General features: G+C 55.0%; 2 protein-coding genes across 3 annotated transcripts; both read left to right on the top strand.

Moving 5' to 3' along the window:
* Positions 1 to 11,290, top strand: LOC121154913 (sialic acid-binding Ig-like lectin 5). 2 transcript variants are annotated; one of them, XM_040978053.1, is made up of 10 exons: positions 1 to 202; positions 298 to 690; positions 890 to 1,165; positions 1,438 to 1,485; positions 2,347 to 2,604; positions 2,704 to 3,006; positions 3,169 to 3,268; positions 4,271 to 4,352; positions 10,169 to 10,352; positions 10,598 to 11,290. In XM_040978053.1, the coding sequence occupies exons 1-10, from the start codon at positions 160 to 162 to the stop codon at positions 10,621 to 10,623; spliced, it is 1,713 nt and encodes a 570-aa protein (XP_040833987.1). In that variant the 5' UTR covers positions 1 to 159; the 3' UTR covers positions 10,624 to 11,290. The 2 variants fall into 2 exon arrangements, with proteins under 2 accessions (XP_040833987.1, XP_040833986.1); XM_040978052.1 differs by having other exon boundaries at positions 2 to 202; positions 10,580 to 11,290.
* An 11,957-nt stretch (positions 11,291 to 23,247) lies between these two features.
* On the top strand, positions 23,248 to 25,034 carry LOC121155040 (beta-1,4-galactosyltransferase 3-like). The gene is made up of 5 exons (XM_040978222.1): positions 23,248 to 23,350; positions 23,650 to 23,896; positions 24,382 to 24,504; positions 24,698 to 24,799; positions 24,881 to 25,034. Exons 1-5 carry the CDS (start codon positions 23,248 to 23,250, stop codon positions 25,032 to 25,034), a joined length of 729 nt encoding a protein of 242 aa, XP_040834156.1.
* The last annotated feature ends 1,711 nt before the right edge of the window (positions 25,035 to 26,745 follow it).

The following is a 26,745-nucleotide window of genomic DNA, read 5'->3' as shown; positions in this document are numbered from 1 at the left end:
CCTGCCCCCAACAAGCCGCCCAGGCCCATGCAGCACCCAAGTTCCCCTTTGGCATGGCCCAGGCCCACACTCACCCAGCAGCTTCCTGTTGCTCTCACTTGGCCACACCTCACGTTTGAGACATTTCTTTGCCTAGAGTGAGACCAGAACCCCGACTCAATGCTGCCGCTGCTGCTGCTGCTACTGTCCCTGCTGCGGGAGGGTAAGGGGCTCACTGGGCAATGGGGGACAGGGAGGCTGTGGTGGGGCAGCGCTGTGACTGAGTCTCTGTGTCCCCTCTTCCCGGCCCCTGTCCAGGGTCCCTGCAGCAGGAAGCAGGCTACGAGCTGCAGGTGCAGAAGTCGGTGACAGTGCAGGAGGGTCTGTGTGTCCTCGTGCCCTGCTCCTTCTCCTACCCTGAGACCAGGACTTACGGGACAAGACCTGACCAGACATTTATCTTCTGGTTCCGAGATGGGGACGCTAGTGACTATGATGATCCTGTGGCCACCAACAATCCCTATCGTACAGTGAGGCCTGAGACGAAGGGCCGGTTCCACGTCCCCAGGGACCTCAGCACCAACAACTGTTCCCTGAGCATCACAGACGCCAGGAGGGAGGACACAGGGATGTACTTCTTCCGAGTGGAGAAGAGAGGAAGCAATGTCAAATACAACTACATCTGGAATAAGCTGTCTCTGAATGTGACAGGTACGGCTGGGTTCCTGGGAGAGGGCCTGGGATGGACACCGTGTGTTAGGATGGGGACAGAGTGGGCAGGTGGTGAGTAGAGATCTAGGATATCGGGGGTATGCATGGGGCATGGGGACCTGGTCTCTCTCAGGATCTCCATGGACCCTGGGTCCCCCCATACCTGAACCTGACCTGAGACTCCTGCCTCTGTCCTCAGCCCTCACAGAGAAGCCACACATCCAGCTCCCGGCACCCCTGCAGTCTGGCCACACCACACAGCTGCACTGCAGCCTGCCAGGACACTGCCCACTTGGGAGAACTCTCAGCTTCTCCTGGAAGGGCAGTGCCCTTGACTCTCAGACTCCCTGGAGGCTTGAACCCTCGTTGTTCCTGACACCAAGGCCCCAGGACCACGGCACCAACCTCACCTGTCGGGTGCAGTACCTCGGCAGTCAGGTGACCACGGAGAGAACCGTGCAGCTCAATGTCTCCTGTGAGTGCTGGGCGGGGGCAGGCCTGTGCTCCCAGGGGCAGTGGGGGCGGTGTGCCTGCACGGGATTGTACACGTGTGTGCAGGTGTGTGCCCGTGTGCTCATCTTGTACATGTGCCTGTTACAGTCACCTAGGGAGTGTCTGCGTGGATCTGAGCGTGGGTGTGCGGGCGTGGGGCGGGTCAGAAGGACACGGCTGCTTCGCGGGTATACCGGGTGCCCACGTGCGTGCTGCTCCTCACCCCTGAGGCCAGGGCCCCTTCTTCCCTTCCAGATCCTCCTCAGAACCTCAGCGTCAGCGTCTTCTTCCAAAACAGCACAGGTAGGGAAACCTCTGCTCCAGGGACTGGGACGTGGAGCCTGCAGCCTACACTCTGTCGCCACAGCTCTGTGTGTGTGCGTGTGTGTGTGTTTCTTCCACAAGCACTGGTGTATGCTCACAGCACAAGCCATGCAGACTGGTGCACACACATGCGTACACACTTGTGCCGTGCGTGCCTATGCACACAGACTTGCACATTCTTACACACATGTGTGCTCACAGCACACGCATCCTGTGCCTAAAGCCATGAGCAGACATTGAATGCTGCCCAGCCTCACCCTCCCTGTCCAGTTCCCATCACAGCTGCCAGGTCGCCTCCACTTCAGGCTGGCACACCTTGCCTCTGGCTGCACTTCTCCTGCGGATCAGGACTCACGTTCTGGCAATGCTCAAGGGAAGGCTCTCAGCCCCAGGGGAGAGCAGCCCACGCGTTGGAGGAGGCCAGGAATTGGCTCCCCTCTGCTCTGACAGAATCCAGCAAGGCACTTCCAAACCCATGGCCAAGTGCGATACAACTAAGTGTGTTTTGGCGCAAAAACAAAACAAACAAACAAGAAAAATTGGAATCCGTGTGGGTTGCTTTCCTAGCATCATTCCTCATGAACTTGCTTACAAGATCATCAGGGCTCCGGGCTGTGCACGCATTGGACTATTACAGATCTGACCCACCCCACCCCGGCCAGCCTCGATCCCCACCAGCTCCCTGCCAAGAGAGGGGAGCCCAGACCCTTGGGACAAAGTTCCTGGGGTGCAAGGCAGGAGGGCTTGGAGTGAAGTAGGAGTGCTGGCCAAGGGAGGGACAGGGGTGCCAGTCCAGCCCTGTGGGGGGCTCCCCACCCTCAGTAGGTCTCTCCCCACAAGCCCCCAGCATGCTGCCTACCAGCTCATCCCTCACCGTCCCGGTGGGCTGGGCTCTGCGCCTGCGCTGCTCAGCACTCAGCAACCCTCCTGCCAACCTGAGCTGGGTGCGGGGACCCCCAGACCTGCAGCCCACCCCTGTCTCCTTCACCGACATCCTGGAGCTGCCGCAGGTGCAGCCAGAGCACGGAGGGCAGGTCACCTGCATAGCCCAGAACTCGCTGGGCTCCCAGCACCTTTCCGTGAACCTCTCTGTTCAGGGTGAGTTTGGGCCTGGGACTGGAGGGGCAGAGGGTCATTTCCCTGCAATAATGAGTAGGAGAGAGGTGTCCTGCTGAGTCTTACCTGCTCTCTCCCCAGCCTCTCCACAGCTGCTGGGTCCCTTCTGCTCCTGGGAGGCCCAGGGTCTGCACTGCAAATGCTCCTCCCAGGCCCAGCTGGCCCCGTTCCTGCGCTGGCGGCTCGAGGAGCAGCTGCTGGAGGGGAACAGCAGCGGGAACAGCAGTGTTGCCTCCTTCATGGTCACCTCCAGCTCTGCAGGGCGCTGGGCCAACAGCTCCCTGAGCCTCCGCGGGGAGCTCGGCCCTGGCCTCAGGCTCAGCTGTGAGGCCCAAGACATCTATGGGGGTCGAAGCTCGCATGTCCTGCTGCTGTCACCACCAGGTGCGGAGACCAGAGTGAAATCCAAGTGATAGTGGCCGGAGAGGGAACTGGCCCTGGGCGGGAGGTGTGGGAGCACAAGGCTCTGCAGGAATGCAAGGAGGTGGGGAGACTAGAGATGGTTCTGGAAGCAAACCCAGGACCCCCTCACTCTCTCCCCCTTAGGACAAGGAGCATCCCAGCAAGGTGTGGTCCTCGCGGCCCTCATGGGAGCCGGAGCTGCGGCCATCACCTTCCTTTGCCTGTTCCTCTTCGTCTTTGCCATGTGAGTCTTGGTGTCCCATGAGTGGAGGAGGTGCCAGATAGCACTTACAGGCGTCAGCGGGGTACTCAGGACTCAGGGAGCACACGGCGACACACAGCAGGACCTGTGGGCCAAAGCCCTCTGTGGGTTCGGGGAAGGAGGAGGCTTGGAGCCTTGGCGGTCTACAGCGAGGAGCTCCAGGCGGCCTAGGCGGGCTGGAAGGCAGGCTCGTAGGCAGTGACTGGCAGTCTACACTGGCTGTGCACTGGCAGTCTACACTGGTGGGGGCTCCGGATAGCTGGAAGTGTGTTCACTACAGCGGGCGTAGGTTGGTGGGTGATGGACGTCTCTGATGTCCCTGGACGTCAGGGAGCAGTGCCGCGGGCCCCAGCTTCCCTGACGAGGGCTTTCTCACAGTGTTTCATCCACTCCGAGTGTGCAGCCCAGAAGCTTCCGGTGCATTCCGCGAACTGTGCCTCCCTCACCACCATCCAGTTTAGAATTTTGTTCCCCAGCCCCACATGGAAAGGAAAGCAGAAGGAGAAAGGGAGGAAGATTTCTGAGCCGTGGCCTCTCGCCTTCCCCCACGGCCTTCGTCTGTTCTCCAACTTCCTCTCTCGGGGCATTGCATGTAAACGCAATCATAATTGTAGCATGCTCCTTGTCACGCTGCTTAGCTCAGCCCCGCATGGCCCATGGGGCAGTGCCCCACTCCTTCTCGCCCCCTTATCAGAGGGAGCATGTTTTATCTGCACCTTTTTCTACAGTTGCTTCCACGTCATTGCTATGCGTAGGACTGCCAGGGTCATTTGTGATCATGTAAGCATTTTTGAAGAGAGGTTTCCAATGAGAGAAATTCCGCCTTAAGCCACCTTGACCAGGTTCCTGCTCATCAGACAGATGGAGAAGGTTGCTGAGGCGCCCAGGGCATTGGACACTTGAGCTACCATCTTTACATCTTCACAGAAGGGTCTCTCGTCCTGAGCACTCCCAGCTGCTACATGCTGGCTTTTCTTCTCTTAGAGTGAAGTTATACAGAAAGCAATCAACCGGCCCGTGGCAGGTCACAGAACATGAGGAGCCTGTCATGGCGGCAGTCACCTTGGTGAGTATCGTGGGTGTCCTTACAGGCATGATGACCCCAGACACTGTCTGCCGCGCTGAGCTCCCCTGCAGTCATGTGGGAGGAACTGTGAGAGCTGCCCCGATCTGGCCTTCAATCTCCTCACTTCCTCTCTGCTGACTGCCAACTCCACCTCACCTCCTTGCCTCCTCCAGCCATCATCCTGAACACAGCTGGCCAAAGCCATCTCGCCAGAAATATTGCTTCCTGCCCAACCTGGCCCCCAGTGCTGTCTCCTGCCGATGCTTAGGGAATCAGACCCACACTCCATGACCCATCTCTTCATGGCTACTCAAACTATTTGCTGGCCACTGAACCTGGCCCTGTAGTTGGCCACGTTGTTCTTCTGTCTCCAGACAGGTTGAGCCTTTACACGGCCAGTTCTTTCTGGTTTGCACCTCCTCTACAAAATCTTGGTCACTTCTGGAGTGCCTCTTTCTCGTCGGTGTTTTCTGATTTTGTTGAAAGGGTTTATGTTTTTATACTATCGTCTACTGGTATACATAAGTCCCTTTCCCAAGTCAGTAATTTCTCTTCATTTTTCCTAAGGTGACCAATGGATGAACATAAATTCTTAATTGTAATATCATATTCAACAATTTTCCCTTTTTGCTTTTCCTCTGTTTTGGCCATTTGGGCAATCAACCAGCAGCTGAAAGCTCTCTCTCTCTCTCTAACTCTTTACGTTTAGATCTTAATTTAGGAATAAGTTACTTGGCTATGAATTTGAGTCTTTTCATCCATAAAAATAATCTTAACTCATCTGTTTAAATCTTTTCAGTGTTTTTAAGAATGATGTGGAATTTCTTCACACAGTTCTTACCTGTCTTTTGCTATGTTTCTTTCTATATACAGATCTTATTGTTGCTATTTTTGTAAAAGATTTATTTATTTTTATTTGGGAGGCAGATCTGTAGAAAGAATGAGAGGAAGATCTTCCATCCTCTGGTTCACTCCCCAAGTGGCCACAATGGCTGGAGCTGAGCTAATCCGAAACCAGGAGACAGGAGCTTCTTCTGGGTCTCCCACATGGTTAAAAGTTGCCAAGGCTTTGGGCCATCCTCCACTGCTTTCCCAGGCCACAGGCAGGGAGCTGGATGGGAAGTGGAGCAGCCAGGACATGCGCTAGCACCTGTACGGGGTCAGAGCGTATGCGAGCTATGGAGCCAATGTGCTATTGTAAGTGCCACATTCTTCAAAGTGTATTTTCTGATGCTTATTGCTCAATGTGTATGCTTTCTTTCTGCAAGTGATCAATACCCATGCTGGTCTCGGATATCATTTGACACTTGCCACTTGGGTGGAGAAGTCGCGGGTCTTTTCATTCGTGTATTTAGCACTTCCTCCTCAGAGACAACATTACCACGTGAAAAGGTACATCTTTATTGTCAACTGCCGTGACTTTCTAAATCAAAGCAGCTGCTTTTGATGCAAATACGTGATTTCCCTCAATAATCAACTTGCCCTTCTGGCCTTCAGGTTCTGAGAGCCGCCAACCTCATGGGTACCCTGCAAGTAATTTTCTTTCCAAGAGATTTCAGATGTCCACAAATGACCCGTTCTATGAAAACTCACTTTGAATGGGAAATAAAAACTTGCAGACGCAGCCTCAGAGGCCCAGGGAACCCCCGGGTTGTGGTTGAGATGGTTCCCCACTGTGTGTTGGCACAGAGCTTCTCGTTTCTCCTTCCGGCATCGATTGCATTGAGTCCACCTGCCGAGTTCCTCCTAGGTCTTCCCTGTGGCCACATCTGTCTTCACAGTCACCCTCAGCCTCTCCTGGGGTCAGCTGTCTGGGTGCTGTTGCAAGGTGCAAGCGAGATCATGCCAGACAAGTCTAGGATTTATTAAGGAGTCTTTTTTAACTAAGCCTGGTGATAATAGGGCCCACTGGAAATAGTAAATCACAAGTCCATATAATCGAAACCCCAAGAGAAACAAATGGTCATTACCCTGAAGTCCATTTGTAAAACCCAAGTCCTATGTCCCAGCTTCCCCAGCAATATAAGTTATCCTAAGAGACATACAGCGAACAACCTGGGCACACTTACAAAGCTGCAGACATTCCCCTTGCCCTGGTTTCTCTGCCCACATTCCACCACTGCTGGGCCTCACCTCTCCTGGAACTCTTAGAAATAAAAGCATCTTAGCACTAACTTCTTCACTGAGTTGCCCAAGCAGTGAACAGAGGGTGAGGAATACAGACACGCAGGGGCCATGCTCAGGGGCTGCCCATCCTCGGAGTCTGTCCGCAGGAAGCCAGGGGGCAAGAAGGAAGGCCAAGAGTCGGTGCCAGAGCGACGGGAGTGCATGAGCAAGAGAGCGAGCCCCTCCCTGTCATGGGCCTTTATGGGGGCTCGTGAGGGGCGTGGTTACACAACGACACAACACCGCCCCCTCTCAGGTTCCAGGTGATGACAGGTGAACGTCACAAGTGGGCAGGAGGGAACGCCTAGGTGATGGTGGGGGACCGGCTTCCAAGTCCTGACCCTGAACCAGCCGCCTCCCCCACAACAGGTGGTTGGAGTGGCATCCATTCTCTCAGTAGATGCAGCAAAAAAAAAAAAAATCAATTCCAACTCGGCAAGCCTCCTGTTAATGCAGATGATTTGTATAATTCGTATGTAATATAAAGTTTTGCACACTAGACCTGGACATCGTATAAAATCCTTCCTGACCTCAAACTGGCTGATTTTCTCCCTGTCTCTGAGCCCCTGATTCTGTTCCTGCTCTTCCTGTACCAGCTCCAGACGTGGAAAGCCTGTTGTTTTCCTTTCTCTGCCCCCCCTCCCCCGTTCCCCTTGTGTAGGCGTCAGCGTAAAGTTGGGGAACTGGGGCTGTTGCTTCTTCTGCTACCAGAGAAGTCGGCTGTGAAACTGATCCTTCCTGCTTCTCGGACGATTGGCAAATGTCACTTAGGAAATCATCTGGCCTTGGAGCATACATTTCTTTTCTTCTTTTTTAAGATTTGTTTTTATTGGAAAGGCAGAGATACAGAGAGGAGGACAGACAGAGAGGAAGATCTTCCATCCTCTGGTTCACTCCCCAAGTGGCTGCAACAGCTGGACCTGAGCTGATCCGAAGCCAGGAGCCAGGAGCCAGGAGCGTACTCTGGGTCTCCCGCACAGGTGCAGGGTCCCAAGGCTTTGGGCCGTCCTACACTGCTTTCCCAGGCCACAGGCAGGGAGCTGGATGGGAAGCGGGACAGCTGGAAAAAGAACTGGACCCCATGTGGGATCATGGTGCCTACAAGGCAAGGACATGAGCTACTAGGCTAATGTGCCAGGCCCTGTATTCTTTATTTTGATATTCACGTTTTCTTTACTGCTTTATTTGATTTATTCTAATGTTCCTTCACTAGTTTAGGTGGATAATTAGTTTATTAGCCTATAGTTCTTCCTTCTTTATGAAGTAATAATAAATTTCTCACAAAATAATCTGCTATCTTAGTATGTTGAATTCTGGCTATTTTTAAAGTCTCAGTATAATATCTTCTCTCAGTTTAAAAATATTTGGAATTAAAAGTCCTAAATGTTTGGAGACTTTTAAGCATATCCCCATAACCCGTTTGTAATAAAATGACCATGTCTCCAAGCACTCCGTTCTTGCTGGCTCCGGCCTTCCAGTGTGCTGCGTCTTGATCTGTGGTTTGTACATAACTCATTTTGTAGATATCTCGTGTGTGCTTAAGAACGATGTCTCTTTCCATTCCTTAAAGGATTTGATAAGATTAATAGGACACTGCATTAATTTGTGATGTTCAAATACCCCGACAGTTCCTTCTGACCGATATCCGAGAGAAGTGTTGGAGTCTGATATTAGGATAATGTACTTGTCAATTTCTCACGTGTTTCTAGAACACATTAGATGTATTGAGAAGTTAAAACCACCTCTCTTATCTTCTCAGTGACTCATGTATCTTATCATACATGGTGATCATCTGTATGAATTTTTTTTATAGATTTGTCTGTTTGAAAGGCAGAGTTACAGAGTGGGCAGGAGGGATCTTTCGTGTGCTGGTTCACTCCCCACATAGCTGCAATGGCCGGAGCCAGGAGCTCCCTCCGGGTCTCCCATGCTGGTGCAGGGTCCCGAGACTTTGGACCGTCTTCCTCTGCTTTCCCAGGTCACGGGCAGGGAGCTGTGTCTAAAGTGGAGCAGCCAGGACTTGAACTGTCACTGGCGGATGGCAGTTTAACCCACTGCACCACAACACCAGCCCGTACACTTGATACTTCTGCTTGCAAGGCGAGTTCTGAATAACCTCCACCAGTTTGTCCTTGAACACTGAGTTTTGTGCAAAGTAGTTTGTGAAAACCCAAGGTGACATCGTCTGTTGAGTTTGTTGTGTTGAAAACCCCTCGTGAATATCGAGATGTGTGGATTTCTTCCTCTGTTTCCGCTTCCGCTCTCCTTGGTTTCACGTTTTCAGTATTCCGTGTCGGTGTTACTCCTGGGTCGAAGGGCTGGAGCGTGTGTTATATCTGCTGGTCTCTCCACCCTGCACGCTCTTACACTTCTCTGGGGATCGAAATTATCACTCTAAGTTGTTGTTAACACCCTTAACATTTTTATTCTTTTTTTTTTAACATGTAGGTACACATTTTACTGAGGTGTTTTGTCACCTTGACATTCTACCCCATATTGCAGGATTTCCTGTTGGTTTTGCTTCTTCGTTTCATTTGAACGCTTCAAGCTGGGTTTCTCTGTATTCAGGGTTCTGGACTCTTGGATGTGCCCTCGTCTGATTTCAGACAGCAAAGTGTGAACACGAAGACCTGATGCTCTCAGACCCCACCAACCCAGCCTCCCCTGGGATCCCCAGCCGCCCCTGGGACCCCCAGCCTCCCCTGGGACCCCCAGCCGCCCCTGGGACCCCCAGCCTCCCCTGGGACCCCCAGCCTCCCCTGGGATCCCCAGCCTCCCCTGGGACCTCCAGCCGCCCCTGGGACCCTGTGCTGTGTTTACCCCTTCTTCGGTCTTGAGGCGTCTCTCGGCGGAGTGGCCTTAGCCTCAAGTCCCGAGCTGGAGCTCCAGGGAGGTTCACCTCAACGCCTTTCACAGGACACCCCTTTACCCGGCAGCTGACCTGCTGCATGAGCGCCCAGCCTGTGACAGGTGTCATCTCCAGCATCTCATTCATCCCAGCAGGCACCTTTGTAGCTCTTGTCTGACTGCTGTTCGATTGATTCATTCCCAAGAACCATGGTCTAAGATGTCACCGAGCAGTAGGGAGTTCAAGTCAGGCGTGGCAGTGGGTCAGCCAGAGGCAGCGACTCAGCAAAGCACGGAGTCACAGGCATGCAGTTTAGACCCCCAAGAGCCTGCCCCTCAGGGTCCACCTGTGTTTATTTAGGGGAAACATCAGGGATGGGCACCACACTCCACTAGCAGGTGGGGAGAGAGAGTGGGGCTTTGGGGTCCAGGGAGTTGCTCTAGGGGTGCTCCTGTTGGGGAGCCCTGATTGACAGGTCGCAGCAGGCAGGCCTAGTTCTGTGGAGTCACACTTGACTGACCGGCGGTTTCTGCCAGGTGTGTGAGTGTGCAGGTGCGGCTAGTCAAGCAGGTTGTATGCAGCTGTCCCACGGGGCTGTGGTCACCAGGAGGCAGTCGTCCAAGGCAGTGCTTTGGGCTGATGGAGGAGCGTGTTCAGCGTGCCCAAACCCCTGCTTCCGGCATGAATAAGTTCCATGTATTTTCACGGAGGGTGTCCAGACAGCCATAGCTCCCCAAGGATTCACCACCCCACCCTCTCCTTCTCGTGCCTGCCATGACTCCTCTCTCGCCCCTCTGCCCAGGATTCCAGGCCAGTGGCCTCCAAGCCAGACAGCCCACAAGGCCAGCCTTCTGCTGGGGATCCTTCTCTCCCACGGGAACAGCAGGAGCTCCACTACGCCTCCCTCAGCTTCCACAGGACGAAGCCACGAGAGCCTCAGGACCAGGAGGCCACGAGCACCACGGAGTATGCAGAGATCAAGACAAGTGAGTGAGGGATCTCCGGGGCTCAGTCCTGGCCAGGGCATCGCAGCCTGGGGGATGGAGAAAGATGAGTGGGAGTAACTGCTGAAGCACCAAGGGGCCATGTGACAACATCAACACAAGAGGGAGTGGGAACGGAGACAGGTGGGTGCCAACCCGAGATCTGACACTCGCTAGGGGCACATCTGTTCCCCTCCTGTAAGTCAGAGAGCATCTGTTCTCCCCTAAAGCTTGCTGTGACCATTCAGGAACGGAGGACACAGAAGCCAGCTGATGGAGGTCCTGCCACGTAGCTTGCTCTCCATGCGTCCCCGAAGAGGAGGCCCCCTTCGGCGAGCTCTCCCACAGCCACCACGCACAAGGAAGCTATCACAACATGCAGGCATCACACCCCCACTTCTCGGTCCCAGGGAAGGACCACCCCCCTCCCACAGCGGTCAGCTCCCCATGTGGTGCCTCCTGTCCTCTTCAGGGTCACCCAACTTTTACCTGTCAGTCCTTCCAGTGTCCCATCACCTCCAGTAGCTTCTCCACTTCCTTCATGGGAGGGGACCCAGTTGGCCTTGGACAACCCACTGCAGGCATCTCCCCACTGCAGTCCTCCCAACTGTCTACCTTCTGTCAGCTCACCTCCCATGCTGGTTCACACCATGCTGCCTTGGCTACTCCCGACCCCTCCTTCTGAAAGGATGCTCACTCATGACCACTTCCCGTCAAACACGAGCTCACGGGTGGACGTGGGGCAAGAGAGCGGACTGAAGAAAGCACGCATCCCCTTGCTCCTCTAAAGTTGAATGAATATGTTAAGAAAGTACTAAACCCAACTAGCCAAAAGTTCACCAGCAACACTCAAGCCCACATACCTTCACATTTTTTTTCCCTTGGGCTTTGGAAAGTGGCCATGAGGAAAAGCGTAAATAAATAAATACATTTTATAGTATGTAAAAATATTGCAACCTAGCAAATGTCTGATATTCTGATAATCACCTTTTGCTTTAAAAAACTGAAGCAAGTGTAATTTTTAAATATTTATCTATTCGAAAGGCAGAGTTACACAGAGATGGGAAGACAAACCAAAAGATTTTTCCATCTGCAAGTTCACTCCCCAAATGGCTACAGTAGCCAAGGACTGAGCCAGGCTGGAGCCAGGAGCTTCTTCTGGGTCTCCCACGCGGGTGCAGTGGCCCACGCCCTTGGGCCAGCCTCTGCTGTTTTCTCAAGCAGAGCAGCTGGGACTCGAGTTGGTGCCCCTATGGTACGCTGGCATTGCTGGCGGTGGCTTTCTGTACTATTCCACAGTGCTGCCTTCCCCCTAGAATAATTTTCTCATGAGAGGATGAGACAAAAAGGCAATAAAACATCTATTTAACTAGCAACCTCCATGGACTTGGTAACATTGGAATTGAAAATGTTTTGTGGAATGACACATCAGCCAAAGACAAAGGAAGGCAGACAGGAAGCAGATATGGTAAAGAGTTACAACTGACAAGAGAGGATTGTTGTCATGGGGAAACAGAGAAAGGAGCTGGCACTCAGAGGACCCTGCCGACCCCAAGGGTCAGCCACGCCAGCTCCGTCTGAAAAGACATACTGTCCTTCCCCTCCGCCAGGCTGGCACTTCGAGCTCCCAAGGCTGGTCCTTAGGGCAATGAGAAGGTCAAGAGGGACCACTAGAGGTGCGCCCAGCCAACTCTCCCCTTCTCCCAGACCTCTTCTTCCCAGAATTCCCACAGACTGGGGTGCTTTGCTGGCATCAGGCCCAGGACCTGCTGGAGCATCTCCCAGCTGTTGCTCCAGGACCACGGACAGGGTCAACCGCACACCCAGGTCAGGGCTCAGGAGTGAGCGAGCACTGAGCACCGAGCACCGTGGAGTCCTCCCCCACCCCCCAGGCGCCCACGGCCACCACGGCCACCACGGCAGCAGGCGGCCCACGAGCACCGTGTGCAGCACCTCGGCCTCCAAGGCGGCGCAGAAACAGGCACCGCACAGCACCTGCCCTGAGCTGGGGCTTTGGAGGGCAGAGTGGGCCTCGCAGCAGGAGGCGCACCGTGGGGCAGCATGGCTGTGGGGTCGGAGAGAAGAGACGTGGGTGAGTGACGCGGGAATTCTGGCTTGCGGGGAGGCTTCCTGGGGCTAGCGTCGCTGTCCCCTCTAGGCCGGGGGCAGGTGTGCGAGGATGAATTAGGGAAATCAGCCAGGAGCGTCACGTGAGGATTCTAGCCTAAGAAAGTCACCACCTCCAGGAAGACTCCATGGATCACACTCCCTGCGCACCAGGGAGAGAAGCCTAAAGAGCTGGTTTCAAGAGGAAGACGCTGACGGGTTATACCCCACGTTTGGTTGCGTCCTCTCCATAGGTGTGAGGCCACCCCATTGCAGCCCACCTCACAGAGACAAGCAGGATACCACTGACCCAGTCTCCAGGGCTGTTGGCAGAGTCCGGGGTTCCAGGCAAGGAGAGGTCGGGGCACTGCAGCTCTGTCCATCTGGATGTTGGTAAATGGGCCGGGCCAACTGGATTACAGTGTGATCGGGCAATGGGGACTGGCAGGTGGAGAAGGCCTTGGAGCCTCGGCCAGCAGGATAAGAAGGAATCAGACGTCAGATAGGGCTAAGAATGTTTCAGCTCTGGCTGTTCAGGGTGCGCCGAGTAGCAGCTGTGAGAGCAAGGAGGAGGCTAACTCAACTACACATCCACAGCTGCCCTGACCAGGTCATTGGGCGCAAAAGGAAGTGTCAGCGGCCCCCACCAGAATGGATAAGAGAAAAACAGACAGCCCTCCAACTCTTGCAAAAGGACCAGGCCTGGCCAACGGCGGGAAGGAGGGACGCTCACCTGGGCCAGAACCAGCATTGCAAGATGCAGGTTACCAGGAAAGGACTACGCCTCCCAGGAGGCTTTGCGCATACTCGCCTACGACTCCCAGGTGCCCGTGGCGCGGGTCGCCTCCGTTGCGTCCATTAGCGGCGACTACGATTCCCGACGGGCCTCGCGGCAGCGCCTTGCCCACGGCTCCTGGTGCTCCTAGGTGGGCCGGGTTCAGTGCTCACCCGCACCTTTGCAGCAGGGATCTTGTGCGCTGTGCCACCCGACAGGGTGTCTTCAGACCGTCCGGAGGGCCGGGAGTGTCGCCCGTGCTGTCCGGCACGCGGGGGACGGAGGCCGAGCGGCGTGCGCTGCAGGCCTGGGAGTGGACGCGCGCCGGGCCGAGGGGCGCAGGCCGTGCCGGCTGAGGTCCGCGGGCGCGCGTGGGGACGCGGGAGGGGGACGGTTTACACGTCAGTGCACGGGACTCGGGCAGGGACACATCCGCCCGGGGCCACAGGTTCAGGTGAAGATGGGGAACAGGATGAAGAGCAGGTGAGACACAGAGACGGGGCGGGTGCTCCGATCTCCAGGGCCGCCCCCAGCTCCTGCTCCCTTCCCGGGGCCGCGCTCTCCATAGCCCCCAGCTCCCCGGGGCTGTGCCCTCCTGAGCCCCAGTTCCCTGAGGCCTGCGTCCTCCTGAGCCGTGCGCCCTGCCCGGGGCCGCACCCTGCTGAGCCCCGCTCCTTTCCCAGAGCTGCGCCCTCCATAGCCCCCAGCTTCCAGGGGCCTATGCCCTCCCTGGGGCGGCGCCCTGCTGTGTGTCCTGAGGATGAGGGGTGGGAGATGGGTCTCCACGGTTGAACTCACAACCCAGGCTCACAGAGTCGCTTGTGTTAACCTGAAGACGCTGCGCGTTCAGGGCTACAGGGACCCCAGAGGACACAGGTGCTGCGGGCCAGGACATGGGGGCTGTGCAGGGGAAGGCGCCTCACTTAGGGAGCCCTGGTCTTGTGCTGGGTGCTGCGCTGTGCACCTGCTCGGCTGCCTCTTCTGCAGGGTGGGGACAGCGAGAGGCCGTGCCCCGTGAGGTCTGGGAGCATGGATGAGTTAGGATGGAGCATGGATGAGTTAGGATGGAGAGGGTTTCTAACCGCCCCCCCCCCATGGCTTCATGCCTGGGCCAGGCCTAACATCAAGTTCCTTCAACAGTCGAATAAAAAGCGAGCAGTGAGGCAGGGTTGCCATCTCAGACCACCTAAAGGTGCTCTCAGTAGTTCCCAGGGATGGGGTCGCAGTGCCTGGGCGTGGCTGTGATGGTTGCAGGGAGGAGAGGGGCGATGTGAGTGGTACCCAGTGGATAGAGGCCGGAGCCCCGCCCCCATCGGCTCCCGCCTGCACATTGAGGGTTCATGAATAAAGGTTTAGGAAAACGGTCCTAGGAGAGTCCTCTCCCTCGGTTTGCTGTCCCCAAATTGGGGCCGTGTAGAGCATCCACGTGGTTTTGTGTGTTGGATTTCATCTCTGGACGCTGGTTGGCAGGCTGGCGCAGCGTGGACAGAGGGTCCTCACGGGTCCCCAGCAGGTGCTTGTGTGTCGTTTGTCGCACACATTCGCCGCACGTCCCGTTGTGAGTGTAGGTCAGGATGGCTGGTGAGGCCGTGGGTGTCGGGGCACAGCCCCTCACCTGCTCTTGGCCGCCTGGCTCCTCGGGCTTGGCAGGTGCTCACCAAGCCACTGGCCAGCCCCACACTTGCCATGTGTTTGCACTGGTCTCCTCCTGGAGACACTCCCCTCCTTATCCACTAACCAACTGTGCCATCCAGGACAAAATGGGCCCGGCCAGGGGCAGCTTTGGGATTCTCTTGTGTGGAAGGCATTAGTCAATGAAATCTAAAAATTGCTTTTTTCGGTTTATCTGGATCGGCACAGCTCCAGCCATTGCAGCTGCTTGGGGAGTGAAGCAGCAGACGGAAGGTCTTCCTCTCTGTATTTCCCTTTGTTTGTAAATCTGTCTTTCCAATAAAAATAAATAAATCTTTTTTAAGAGGTAGAAGAGATTACATACTATTTACACGAGACCCGGATACAAAGAACTGGGGCACACTGTGACAGGAAAAGGGGGCAGTGTACCCAGAAAGTCGTGAGAACAAATGCTTAGGTGTGTTAACCACCAGACGAAGTGAGCAGGGTGTCAAGAAGCTGACGCATTTCAGCAGCACTGTGACATTTCCTAACACCCCTCTTTCAGTAATTGACCAAGCGGGGGGGCGGGGGGAGCCCTAGAACTATACACAACTGGACAAGACTGCTAGCAAGCCTGGGCGGTTGGATTGACGGGGCTGAGTGTGACCGCAGGCGGGAGGCCAGTGGGTTAGGAGGGGAGCCCTGGGTTAACATGCTGGCATGGTATGCTGGTGGACCGGGCTGGGGAAGCCACGTGCTCTCAGACGCAAGGATCATGGATCGATCAGAGGAAGGGGAAGGGAGGATGGGGAGGAAGGCCTGCCAGGGACTCCCGGCCACAGGCCACAGTACCTGCAGGTAAGCAAGGGCGCTGAGACAGCAGTTTGGAGGGAGGAAGCTGTAAGATTTTAGTGGGTCAGCCCACGTAGGAGCAGACAGGGCAGGGCTAGGCTGCAGTGCCCTCCAGTGAGAGTTGGGACTGGGGAGGGTCGGGCTAGGTCAGGCTGCAGCATCTGATGGCAAAGGCACGGTGAGGGGTGGGCTATGCCAAGCTGAGTCGCAGCAACCATTGGCATGCGCAAGATCTAGACACAGCCCCTGCAGGTGAGTGCAGGAACCCATGCTGGGAGCAGCCTAGACCAGGCCAGGTTAGAGTACCCACGGCATACGTGTGGGTCAGGTCATGACACCCACTGGCAGAGCTGAGACCCAGGATGGGATGCAGGTCAGGCCACAATGCCAGCCAGTTCACATTAGGGCCAAGACTGGGGGCTGGCTGGGCTGTGCCAGGCCGTAGCCCTCACCAATGTGAACTGAAACTGGAGGGGGGATGGAGCCAGGCCAGGCTACAGCACCTGCCAGCAAATGCCTAGCTGAGGCAGGCCATGCCAGACTGGGCTACACTACATGTGAGACCCGGGGCAGGGGCTGGGGGTGGTGTGAGCCTGGAAGGGGTCTGCGGGGGCTCCCCTGCTGGGCCACTGCTCCCACTGTCAAGTGCAAGAACTAGGGCCGGAGGCAGACCAAACTGGGCAGGGCTGCAATACCTGTTGGTGTGCTGGTGAACCGGGTTAGGGGGAGAGCCAGGCTGAGCTAACCGACTGTACCCACTGGTACATGCATAGGCCAGTGTAAATGCAGACTGGTTGGGCTTTGCCACATCAGCTGGCAAGTGCTGGGACTAGGGCAAGTCCTGTCGCACTAGACTGCAGAACCTCCTGCACAGTGCAAGATCCGGCTCTGCGAGTGGGCCCGATATGGAAACTGTGGGCACCTCTTTGATGGGCTGCAACTCCAACTGGTGAGCATGAGAACCAGGGCTGGGGGCAGGCCTAGCTAGACAGGTGTTGATATCCGCTGGCATGAGTGTGGGCTGGATAATGGGCTCAGTTGGGTTGAGCTAGGCTTCAACGCCCATTGACGTGTGCAAGAGCCGAATGAGATGTGAGATCGACTGGACTAGTCTGCTGCACATACTGGCAAGCACAGGAATGAGGGTGGAGGTGGGCCTAGTGGGGGGGGTGGGTTTGAAGGTCTCTCCGCCTAGGCTTCGGCTCCTGCTGGAGTATGTGAGGGCTGAGTGTGTGGTGGGCAGGGTTGGGCTGGGCCACAGCATCCATTGGTTTGCGTAAGATATGGGGCTGCAGACAGAACTGACCCAGCAATTGCAACTACCAGTGTGTGTGTGCATTGGCTGATGTGGGTGACGGACAGCCAGGTCTGGGACCACCTCAGATGAGATTTCTTCGGGGATATGCCCAACTGAATCGCTGGATTCAGAACTCCAACCACTGGGAGAACTGTAGGCTCTGTGGTCAGACTGTGGAGTGCATGTGTCGGAGATGGGCCTCCTCCGGGGCATGCAGCGGACAGCATGCCCAGGAACACCTGGCAGAGATGGCGGAGGACGTCTGGTGCCATGGCAGAGGAAGGAGGGCAGAATGGGTTGGTCAACTAGCCAGCCAAGCTTGGCAGTGAATTTTGTGCTCTATTGGATCTGACAATGTATTAAAATTGTATGTGCCTTTTATTTTAACCCTTTAAGTGTGGCTACCAGTAAAGCTAAGAGCCTTTCTGTTGGATGGCATAGCATCATCCCCACCTGGAGCTGCAGGACCTGGGACTCTAACAAGAACCCAAGTGTTCTTCTAACCCGACAGAGGGATTTTCCCATCAGGCTCCACTTGATGAATTCGGGAGTTGTGAAGACAAACTCTCACAGCTCTTGAGCCCGGCTCGGTGGGCGGTCAGCACGTGAGGTGCACACAGCCATGGAACGCGGTCACCTCGCAGTGAAAGTTATGCTGAATCTTACCTTGGTCCCCATGGGACAGCACCCCTGGGATATTGGAATATTGTTTTTTTAAGCCATTTTAAAATTATTTGTATATTTTTATTGGAAAGGCAAGCTTACAGAGAGTAAGAGAGACAGAGAGAGCTTCCGTCCGCTGGCTAACTCCCCAAGTGGCTGCAATGGCTGGAGCTGAGTCAATCCAAAGCCTGGAGCTTTGTCTAGGTCTCCCACGCAGGTGCAGGCTCCCAAGGTTTGAACCATCCTCCACTACTTTCCAAGGCTGCAAACAGGAAACTAGGTAGGAAGCAGAGCAGCCAGGATACGAACCAGCAGCTGTATGAGATCCTGGCACATGCAAGGCAAGGACTTTAGCCACTAGGCTACCGTCTGGACCCTCTCCTGGGGGATGTACTTGACAGTTGTCCCTGTGTGAGATGTATTTCCTTCTCACCGTGGGGTCTAGTTTCTTCTTGTTTTGTTTGTAGAGGGGACATCTAAATCTAAGAACGTCACTCGCAAGCCTGACTTGGTATTATTCTCTTGGTAAGCCATCTCCCCAGCTGGGCAGCTGGGAGACCTCCGTCAGCCGGCAATGCCTCCTAATGCCTGCCCCACAGAGAGAATTCGCAGCTGTGGTTGGATTCTCCTCCGTGCTCCCCCACTGAAGGCTTTTTTAAGAGTCAAATCTAAGCCTGCTTCAACGGTACTTTCCCAGTTCATCCAAAACACCCCTCCTGATCTCGCGGCAGGGATACAGGCTGGGTGCCACGTGTCAGTACCTCTGACAAGCTCATTTAGGCACCTGTTCCTATCCTTCCAACTGGCATGGGAATAACTGGGACTAGTGTGGAGCGCTTGCTTCTGGCCCGAAGGCGTCCCTTGGGACGAGTCAGGAGAGCAGAGAGCCCCTCCCTTTGCACCACTATTCCCCTGAGAGGTTTTTTTTTTTTTTTCCAGTTCCATTGTAAGTACTGTATCTTTATTTTTTTTTTTTCCTCTAAGTGTAAGTTTAAGCAAGGTCTCATTGGTCATTAGCTAGGAGACCTTGAAGAGTAAGAACTGCCTGCAGGTACTTAGGGAGCAGTGGGGACACGCCCTCTGTGGAGCGGGAAGATGAGGGCGGGAGCTGGAGGAGCAGAGGCGGTCAGCGTCGCTAGCGCTGCGCAGACGGTAACGTTGCCTCAGGAGCAGTGTCTCGTCCTCGGGACTTTGGTGGGGGCGCGCTGTAGGATGACCAGCAGCACCCCGCAAAGGGCGAGCAGGGAGGGGAGCAGGGGAGCAGAGCGCCGAGCTGGACTCGCTCCTTCATCCGTTTTCTGAGCTTGGGAATGTGGGGCACTCAGAGATGAGCCCAGCCTGACCTCACCCGCGGCAAGCTGCTGGACTGATGGCGGGGGCTCAGGAGGACAGCCATAGTCCAGGAAAGTTAGATGATGGCAGGGGATCTCAGGAGCCACCGAAGTTTAGCTGACTTGGCTGTGGGGAAGGAGCGTTCAGAACTGACAAGGGGGGACAAGAGAGAGGGGTTCGCAGCATGGGGACCTGACCCTCTGCTTCCTTTCCCAGAACGAAAACACGAAGGCGCGTCCTGCTCTCATTTCTGGGGGTACAACTGCTGCTTGTAGGGGTCTTCCTTTACCAAACATGCTGTGACTCCGCCTCCTTGCACCTGCTCTTCCGAGATGGGCCAAGGGCAGGAGAGCCGCCCTTCCCGGCACAGTTCCTCTCTCCGCGGATCCCTTTGCAGGATGTGTACGCCAAGCTCAGCCAGATCCGCCCCGTGGACGTGCAGCAGAAGGACCTGCCTAACTGTCCCATCGTCTCACCCTACATCAGTAAGCGTGGGGTGGGCCTTGCGTGTCTCTAAGAGCACCCTGTGCCCCGGGTGCTGACATGAGTGCCCGAGGAGTGGGCAGGACCTGGGAGGATGACGCTGTGGACATGGTGGTATTGAGTCATGACGGGGTGCTTGTCGTCCAGGGCTGTGTCACTACAAAACCACGCAGAACTTAAGTCTGTAAATAACCCTCATTCTCATTTGGGAAAGAGCTCAGCTGGAGATCTGCATGCCATTGGTAGGGTGTGGCCGGAACTGGAATGTCACCAGGAACTGACCGGACGTCCTGCTGGCTTTGTGTCATCTCAGCGTCTCTCCATGTGGAGTTTGAGCTCCTCGAGGCGTGCTGGCCTCAAAGTGCAGACCCAGCAGCTGAAGGCCTGAAGAGAAAGTTCTCATCGAATCACAGCAGAAGCTGTTAGGGCCTCCAAACACCCAGCGTCCATTTCCGCTTGGCTGCCTGCATTCAGCTACACAGACAGGCTGTGTGCAGGAATTCACCCCGTCGCTTCTACCTTAGGAATTTGTTGGCATACACTTCTTCATCAAAGTCCACTGCAGTGACTATAATTCCTGAGGAATCCATCGTGATGTCCCCTCTTTCGTTTCCAGTTCTATCCATAGGAAGAGTCAGGTTCAACTGGAAGAGAAACTATTTTTCTTAAAAATGTATTTATTTTTATTGGAAAAGCAGATTTACAAAGAGAAGGAGAGACAGGGAGATAGATCTTCCATCCACTGGGTTCACTTCCCAAGTGGCTGCAATAGCCAGAGCTGAGCCAATCCGAAGCCAGGAACCAGCAGCTTCCTCCAGGTCTCCCATGCAGGTGCAGGGTCCCAAGGCTTTGGGCCGTCTTCGACTGCTTTCCCAGGCCACAGGCAGGGAGCTGGATCGAAGCAGAGCAGCCAGGACATGAACCAGCCTGTATAGGATCCTGGCAGTTGTAAGGTGAGGATTTAGCCATTATGATATCACACAGGGCCCAAGAGATACCACCATGTGTGTCTTTGGGAAGAGACAGTATGTCCCCAAGGATTTAAGGAAATGATAATGGCTATCCTCCCGGAAGGGTAATTTGAAATGAGTGAGGCTGGGCAGCCTGAGAAGCATCCAGAAGGGGAACCTGGGGGCTCAGCAGGCAGATCTGGGACCATTGGGGCCCGTGCAAGGGAAGCCATGTGAGGTGACGAACTTGCTAAGAGTGAGGGACGTGGGAGCCAGGCCAGGCCCAGGGGTGAGATGGGAGGTAAGATTGACAGAAGTGCTCAGAGGCGGAGGGAAGATCAGGACGCACTGAGAGGTGAGTGAAGTCCAGGCATTCCTGCGGTGTCCCACAGCCTTACGTGTGGCCTGTCCGTGTTCCAGGGCCGCCATAGTAAAGGCCACAGGCCAAATGGCTTGATTCAACAGACTGCTTCTCTCACGGTTCAGGAAGATGAATTTCCAAAATCAAGATGCTGTGAAGGGCTGGCGCCTCTGGAGGCTCTGAGCAACCACCCAGCCTATGCCTCCCTCCGTGTCATGGTGTCCGGCTCTTCGTGTGGTGTTCGCTTTGTGGGTGCTCCGATCTCTGCCTCCACAGTCTCCTCATCCTCGGGGCTTCTTCCATTGGATTTGGGGTTCTCCCTAACCCAGTAGGAGTTCATTTTAACCAGCACCATCTGCATACACTCTGTGTCTGATTAAGCCACATTCTGAAGCTCTGGGTGGATGTGAACATTGGGTGACACTGTGCGACCCAGTATTGCCGAGCTTTGTGGACGGTCACCCAGATCATCCGTGGTCACCGTGGGCTTCTGCCTCTATTCTGTCAGATGGCCCCTTGAAGGTGATGGTCCCAGACAACCTGACCATGGAGGAGGTGGCGGAAAAGAACCCACTGGTGGAGCCAGGAGGTCAGTACTGGCCACCTGATTGCTGGACAAGGCGCCACACAGCGGTTGTGGTGCCCTACTACGGGCAAGCCCAGCACCTGCAGCACCTGCTCTTCCACCTACACCCTTTTCTGCAGCGCCAGCAACTGCACTATGCCATCTACGTGGTGAATCAGGTGAGGCAGGGCGGGTGGGCAGGTGGCACAGGCGCAGAAGGTCCGAGGAGCCTGGGTGCACCTCAAAGAGCTAGGCTGAATCCTGCACTGCTGGGTCAGAGGGTATCGGGAGGCGGCGGGGAGGGGGTTGTCAAATTTCCTAGTGAAGAGGAACTTGAATTGGGGATGTTTGGGCCCAAGGACTACCTGCAGTTGTTGAATTTAGGGTCAGCTTGGATGCCTTTCTTAAAACAAGTTGGACAGGGAGCCCGGCGGTGTGGCCTAGCAGCTAAAGTCCTCGCCTTGAACATTCCTGGATCCCATATGAGCACCGGTTCTAATCCCAGCAGCCCCACTTCCCATCCAGCTCCCTGCCTGTGGCCTGGGAAAGCAGTCAAGGATGGCCCAAAGCCTTGGGACCCTGCATCCACGTGGGAGACCTGGAAGAGGTTCCTGATTCCCAGCTTCGGATTGGCACAGCACTGGCCGTTGCGGTCACTTGGGAAATGAATCATCAGATGGAAGATCTTCCTCTCTCCTCCTCTCTGTATATCTGACTTTGTAATAAAAATTAATAAATTTTTATTTGTAATAAAAATTAATAAATCTTTAAAAAAACAAGTTGAACAAAACCCCTAAAAGATACAACATTGGAAGTGGAACCAGTCATATGTTTATTTCAATCACAGCCTTGCCTGTTACCCAACGTGTGATCCTAGCATGGCGTCATTCATTCATCACGCGTCACTCACTTAAACTCATGTGGATTCCAACTTTCCTGATTCACAATAGAGACATAGTACTTCCATCGCTGGTTACGAGAAAAACCCATCGAGGGAGTTAGTACAGTGTAGTTAGGCCGATGTCTAACAGAAAATAGGTGGTCCACAAGTGACATGATGACGGCAGTGGTGAAGGTGGTGATGGCAGTGGTGGGGTGGTGATGGCAGTGGTGGGGTGGTGATGGCAGTGTGGGGTGGTGATGGCAGTGGTGGGGTGGTGATGGCAGTGGTGGGGTGGTGATGGCAGTGTGGGGTGGTGATGGCAGTGGTGGGGTGGTGATGGCAGTGGTGGGGTGGTGACAGCAGCGGTGAAGGTGGTGATGGCAGCGGTGAAGGTGGTGATGGCAGTGGTGGGGTGGTGATTAGGGTGGTGGCGGTGGTGATCCTGGAAACGGTGGTTGTGTCCGTAGCACTGGAGATGACAACGGTGACTAGGGTGATGGTGATGGCAGCGGTGAAGGTGGTGATGGCAGTAGTGGGGTGGTGATGGCAGTGTGGGGTGGTGATGGGTGGTGGCGGTGGTGATCCTGGAAATGGTGGTTGTGTCCGTAGCACTGGAGATGACGACGGTGACTAGGGTGATGGTGATGGCAGTAGTGGGGTGGTGATGGCAGTGTGGGGTGGTGATGGGTGGTGGTGATGACGGTGGTGATGGTGATACTGGAGATGGTGCTTGTGTAGATGGCATTGGAGATGACAACGGTGGGTAGGGCGATGGTGATGGCAGTGGTGGGTGGTGATGGCAGTGTGGGGTGGTGATGGCAGTGGTGGGGTGGTGATCCTGGAAATGGTGGTTGTGTCCGTAGCACTGGAGATGATGACGGTGACTAGGGTGATGGTGATGGCAGCGGTGAAGGTGGTGATGGCAGTGGTGGGGTGGTGACGGCAGTGGTGGGGTGGTGATGGCAGTGGTGGGGTGGTGATGGCAGTGGTGGGTGGTGATGGCAGTGTGGGGTGGTGATGGCAGTGGTGAAGGTGGTGAAGGTGGTGATGGCAGTGGTGGGTGGTGATGGTGGTGATCCTGGAAATGGTGGTTGTGTCCGTAGCACTGAAGATGACGACGGTGACTAGGGTGATGGTGATGGCCGTGTTACTGACACACACAATGATGGTAATGATGATGATACTGATGAAGGTGGGAAGGGAGAGAGTTGAACTCCATGGTGACTCCTGGGCCTGCTCCCTAGGAGGAATGGCAGCAGAGGCACGAGTGGGTCTTCCGTAATGCCTGCTCCCTGCATCGAAGGTGATGCTTAGGAGACTTGAAGATGGGCAAAGGCCACCGACTCTTGGGCATTTCTTGGAAGTGGGTGCCCCCTTTCACTGCATCTTCCTGGACAAGTCTGGGTCTCCCGACTGCAGGTAGGCGGGCACTCTTGCCCAGTGGCAAGGGCAGCACTGGAAATCCGTGTCCCATGCAGGTGAACAGCACCGCCTTCAGCAGAGGCCGGCTCCGCAACGTGGGCTTCTGGGAGGCCCTGCGGGATGAGGACTGGGACTGTGTCTTCCTACACGACGTCAACGTGCTTCCGGAGGATGACCGCAACGTCTACACCTGTGACTTCTTCCCTGCCCATGTGTCCGTGGCCATTGACAAGTTCAACTACAAGTAGGTGAAGGAGGGCACTGCTTGGAGGGGCTTGGCCAGGAGACCAGGCCCTGGGCGCTGAGGCTAAGGCAGGGAAGGGGGAATGATGGGTCCTAGAGAAATACTTAGTGGATGATGAAGAACTTTACTTTTAGACCTTGCCATCCATGAGGGAGTGGTCACTGATGAGGGAATCGCAAGATGTTCCTGATTCAGTAGTGGGCAGAGAGGGTGGTCGTGGAGGTGAGAAGGGGCTTCCCTAAGGGTCTGGGGAGAGGGAATGCAAGTGTGCCCACTGGCTGTGGAAAGATTCAGGAGGTCACAGGTTACCCCAGAATCAGAAAAGGGATATCCTGGGGTTCCACGGAGAGACCCCTGGGTGGAATGAAGGAGGCTGGGACGGGGTACTGGGACACAAGCTAACCCAGAAGTGGATGTTGAAGCTCCTGGTCAGCAGGACCTCTGTGGCCTGGAACCCCTGTGTCTCCAACTCCCTGCTTCCCTAGGCTGCCCTACCAAGGCTACCTCGGAGGGGTGCTTTCACTGCGCCCCATTCACTACATGAGGATCCATGGCTTCCCCAGTGGGTACCAGAGCTTGGAAGACGAGGACAACGACATTGCTACCAGGTGGGGCATCCTGATGCAGGGAGCCTAGCAGAAGCGGCTGTGGGTTCCCACGATGAAGTGCAGGGAGGGACACAGGCCACACTGGACAAAGGGTCCTGGGGTGTCCTAGACTGGGCACATGGGCTAGCTTGAATTGGGGAGCTGGGCTGAGACAAACGCCAGGCCTTCCGGTCCTTTCCTTGAACCCTCAAAGGGTGGAACTGAGCGGGATGTACCTCTCACGGACTCACCTGCTCTTCGGCCGCTACCACATGCTGGAGGGGCAGGACCCCGGCCGTGGGCAGAGCCTGCCGAGGTCAGTGCTGGAGGGGTGCGGCCAGCCCCAGGCCCTCCCTGAAGTGGTGGGATCCCACAGTGGAACCTCCTTGTTGCCCAGGCTCCGCGTCCTGGCCCACATTCGTCGGAGGTGGCGACAGGACAGCATCAGCTCCCCAGAGTACAGGCTGCTTTCCAGGGAGCAGCACCCTCTCTACACAAACCTCACTGTGGACTTCAGCTTCCCAGACCCAGGAGCAACAGAGCTACACTGAGGAGGAGCCGGAGGACAGAGGGGAGCCCTGGGATCCAGAGCTGCAGAGTACTCTTTACCCAGGCCCCCGATTTCTCATTAAAGACTATTTTACCCAGTTCTCTCTGCCCTTCCTAATACTCATCCATCCATTCATGCATCCATCCATCCATCTATCCACCATCCACCCATCCATCCACCCACCCATCCATCCATCCATCCATCTATCCACCATCCACCCATCCATCCACCCACCCATCCGTCCACCCACCCATCCATCCATCCACCCATCCATCCACCCACCCATCCATCCACCCACCCATCCATCCATCCACCCATCCATCCACCCATCCATCCATCTACCCATCCATCCATCCATCCATCCATCCATCCACCCACCCATCCATCCACCCACCCATCCATCCACCCATCCATCCATCCATCCATCCACCCATCCATCCATCCACCCACCCATCCATCCATCCACCCACCCATCCATCCATCCACCCATCCATCCATCCATCCATCCATCCATCTATCCACCATCCACCCATCCACCCATCCACCCATCCATTCACCCATCCACCCATCCACCCACCCACCCATTCATTTTCTCTGTCCTCCCTTCATTCCTTCAACTAAACTGAACCTAGGAGGTCTTGCCTGACAGACACTAATTAGTACAGTAGAAAGAAAGGTGCTTTAAAGCAAAATGTACTAAAAATGGGGACCAAAATTTTGAGGCACATAATGTTCTGATTGGGACTTCTCTTTGAATATCAGAATTCATTTTCTGAAAAGTAAATTTTTGTTTTAGAACTAATGAAAGTCCACATTTAGTGAATTGTAATAACACGCATCTGTGTCGTACGCATGCTGGCCATTCGTCCATTCACAAAGGATGTCATAAGATGAGACGGGCTGGTATTATTGCAGGTTGGTGTTGTGGCACAATAGGTTAAGTTCCTACCTGTGATGCCAGCCTCCTAGGTTATAGTGCTGGTGTAAGTCTGGGCTGGGAAAGCAGTCGAGGACAGCCCAAAGCCTTGGGACCCTACACCCACGTGGGACACCTGGAGGAAGTTCCTGACTCCTGGCTTCCGACTAGCGCAGCACCATCCATTGCAGTCACTTGGGGAGTGAACCATCGGACGGAAGCTCTTTCTCTCTCTCCTCCTCTCTGTAAATCTGCCTTTGCAGTAAAAATAAATAAATCCAAAACAAGCAAAAACACTGTAAGCCACACTGCTATGCTTGGATATGGTTTGAAACTTCCGATATCTGGAAATTGGATCTCCAGTTGAAGGCATTAGGCAGGTGGAAGCTTCCCCCGGCTCTGGTGTTTGAAGTTGGGACACTGAGGAAGTGATCAGGATTAGATGAAGACGGTAGGGTGATGCCCCATGAAGGACTCCGGACGGCTTTCTTCGTAAGAAAGGGAGCATCCGGCCAGCGCCCACGCTGCCAGAGGCCTCTGCCAGCAGCGACACCAGCGCCAGCCATCAGAACTGTAAGCAAACCTCTTCTGTAGAAGGTTAACCTGCCCAAGCATTTTAACAACAAAAGTAAAACTGGCTAGTACACATATTCTGATCCTTTGAGGATAGTTCAATGTTAGCAAGATAACAACCGGTTCTATCTTTAAAAATAGAGGCAGGTACAATGGCATATCAGGCTAATCCTCTGCCTGTAAAGTCGCCATCTTATACAGGCGCCGGTTTGAGTCCCGCCTG

This window comes from Ochotona curzoniae, unplaced genomic scaffold (assembly GCF_017591425.1).
Source record: "Ochotona curzoniae isolate NIBS_2020 unplaced genomic scaffold, NIBS_Ocur_1.0 contig_2861, whole genome shotgun sequence".
Taxonomy (NCBI): domain Eukaryota; kingdom Metazoa; phylum Chordata; class Mammalia; order Lagomorpha; family Ochotonidae; genus Ochotona; species Ochotona curzoniae.
Note: the sequence above shows the minus strand (reverse complement) of the source record. Positions and strands in the feature narration are given on the sequence as shown.

Excerpts from the sequence above, each read along its gene's own strand:
- LOC121155040 (XM_040978222.1), top strand. The coding sequence starts at position 23,248 with ATGGCAGTGGTGAAGGTGGTGAAGGTGGTGATGGCAGTGGTGGGTGGT. Across the intron at positions 23,897-24,381 it reads ATTGACAAGTTCAACTACAA|GCTGCCCTACCAAGGCTACC; the intron begins GTAGGTGAAGGA and ends CTGCTTCCCTAG. Across the intron at positions 24,505-24,697 it reads GACAACGACATTGCTACCAG|GGTGGAACTGAGCGGGATGT; the intron begins GTGGGGCATCCT and ends GAACCCTCAAAG.
- LOC121154913 (XM_040978052.1), top strand. The coding sequence starts at position 160 with ATGCTGCCGCTGCTGCTGCTGCTACTGTCCCTGCTGCGGGAGG. Across the intron at positions 203-297 it reads ACTGTCCCTGCTGCGGGAGG|GGTCCCTGCAGCAGGAAGCA; the intron begins GTAAGGGGCTCA and ends GCCCCTGTCCAG. Across the intron at positions 691-889 it reads GCTGTCTCTGAATGTGACAG|CCCTCACAGAGAAGCCACAC; the intron begins GTACGGCTGGGT and ends CTCTGTCCTCAG.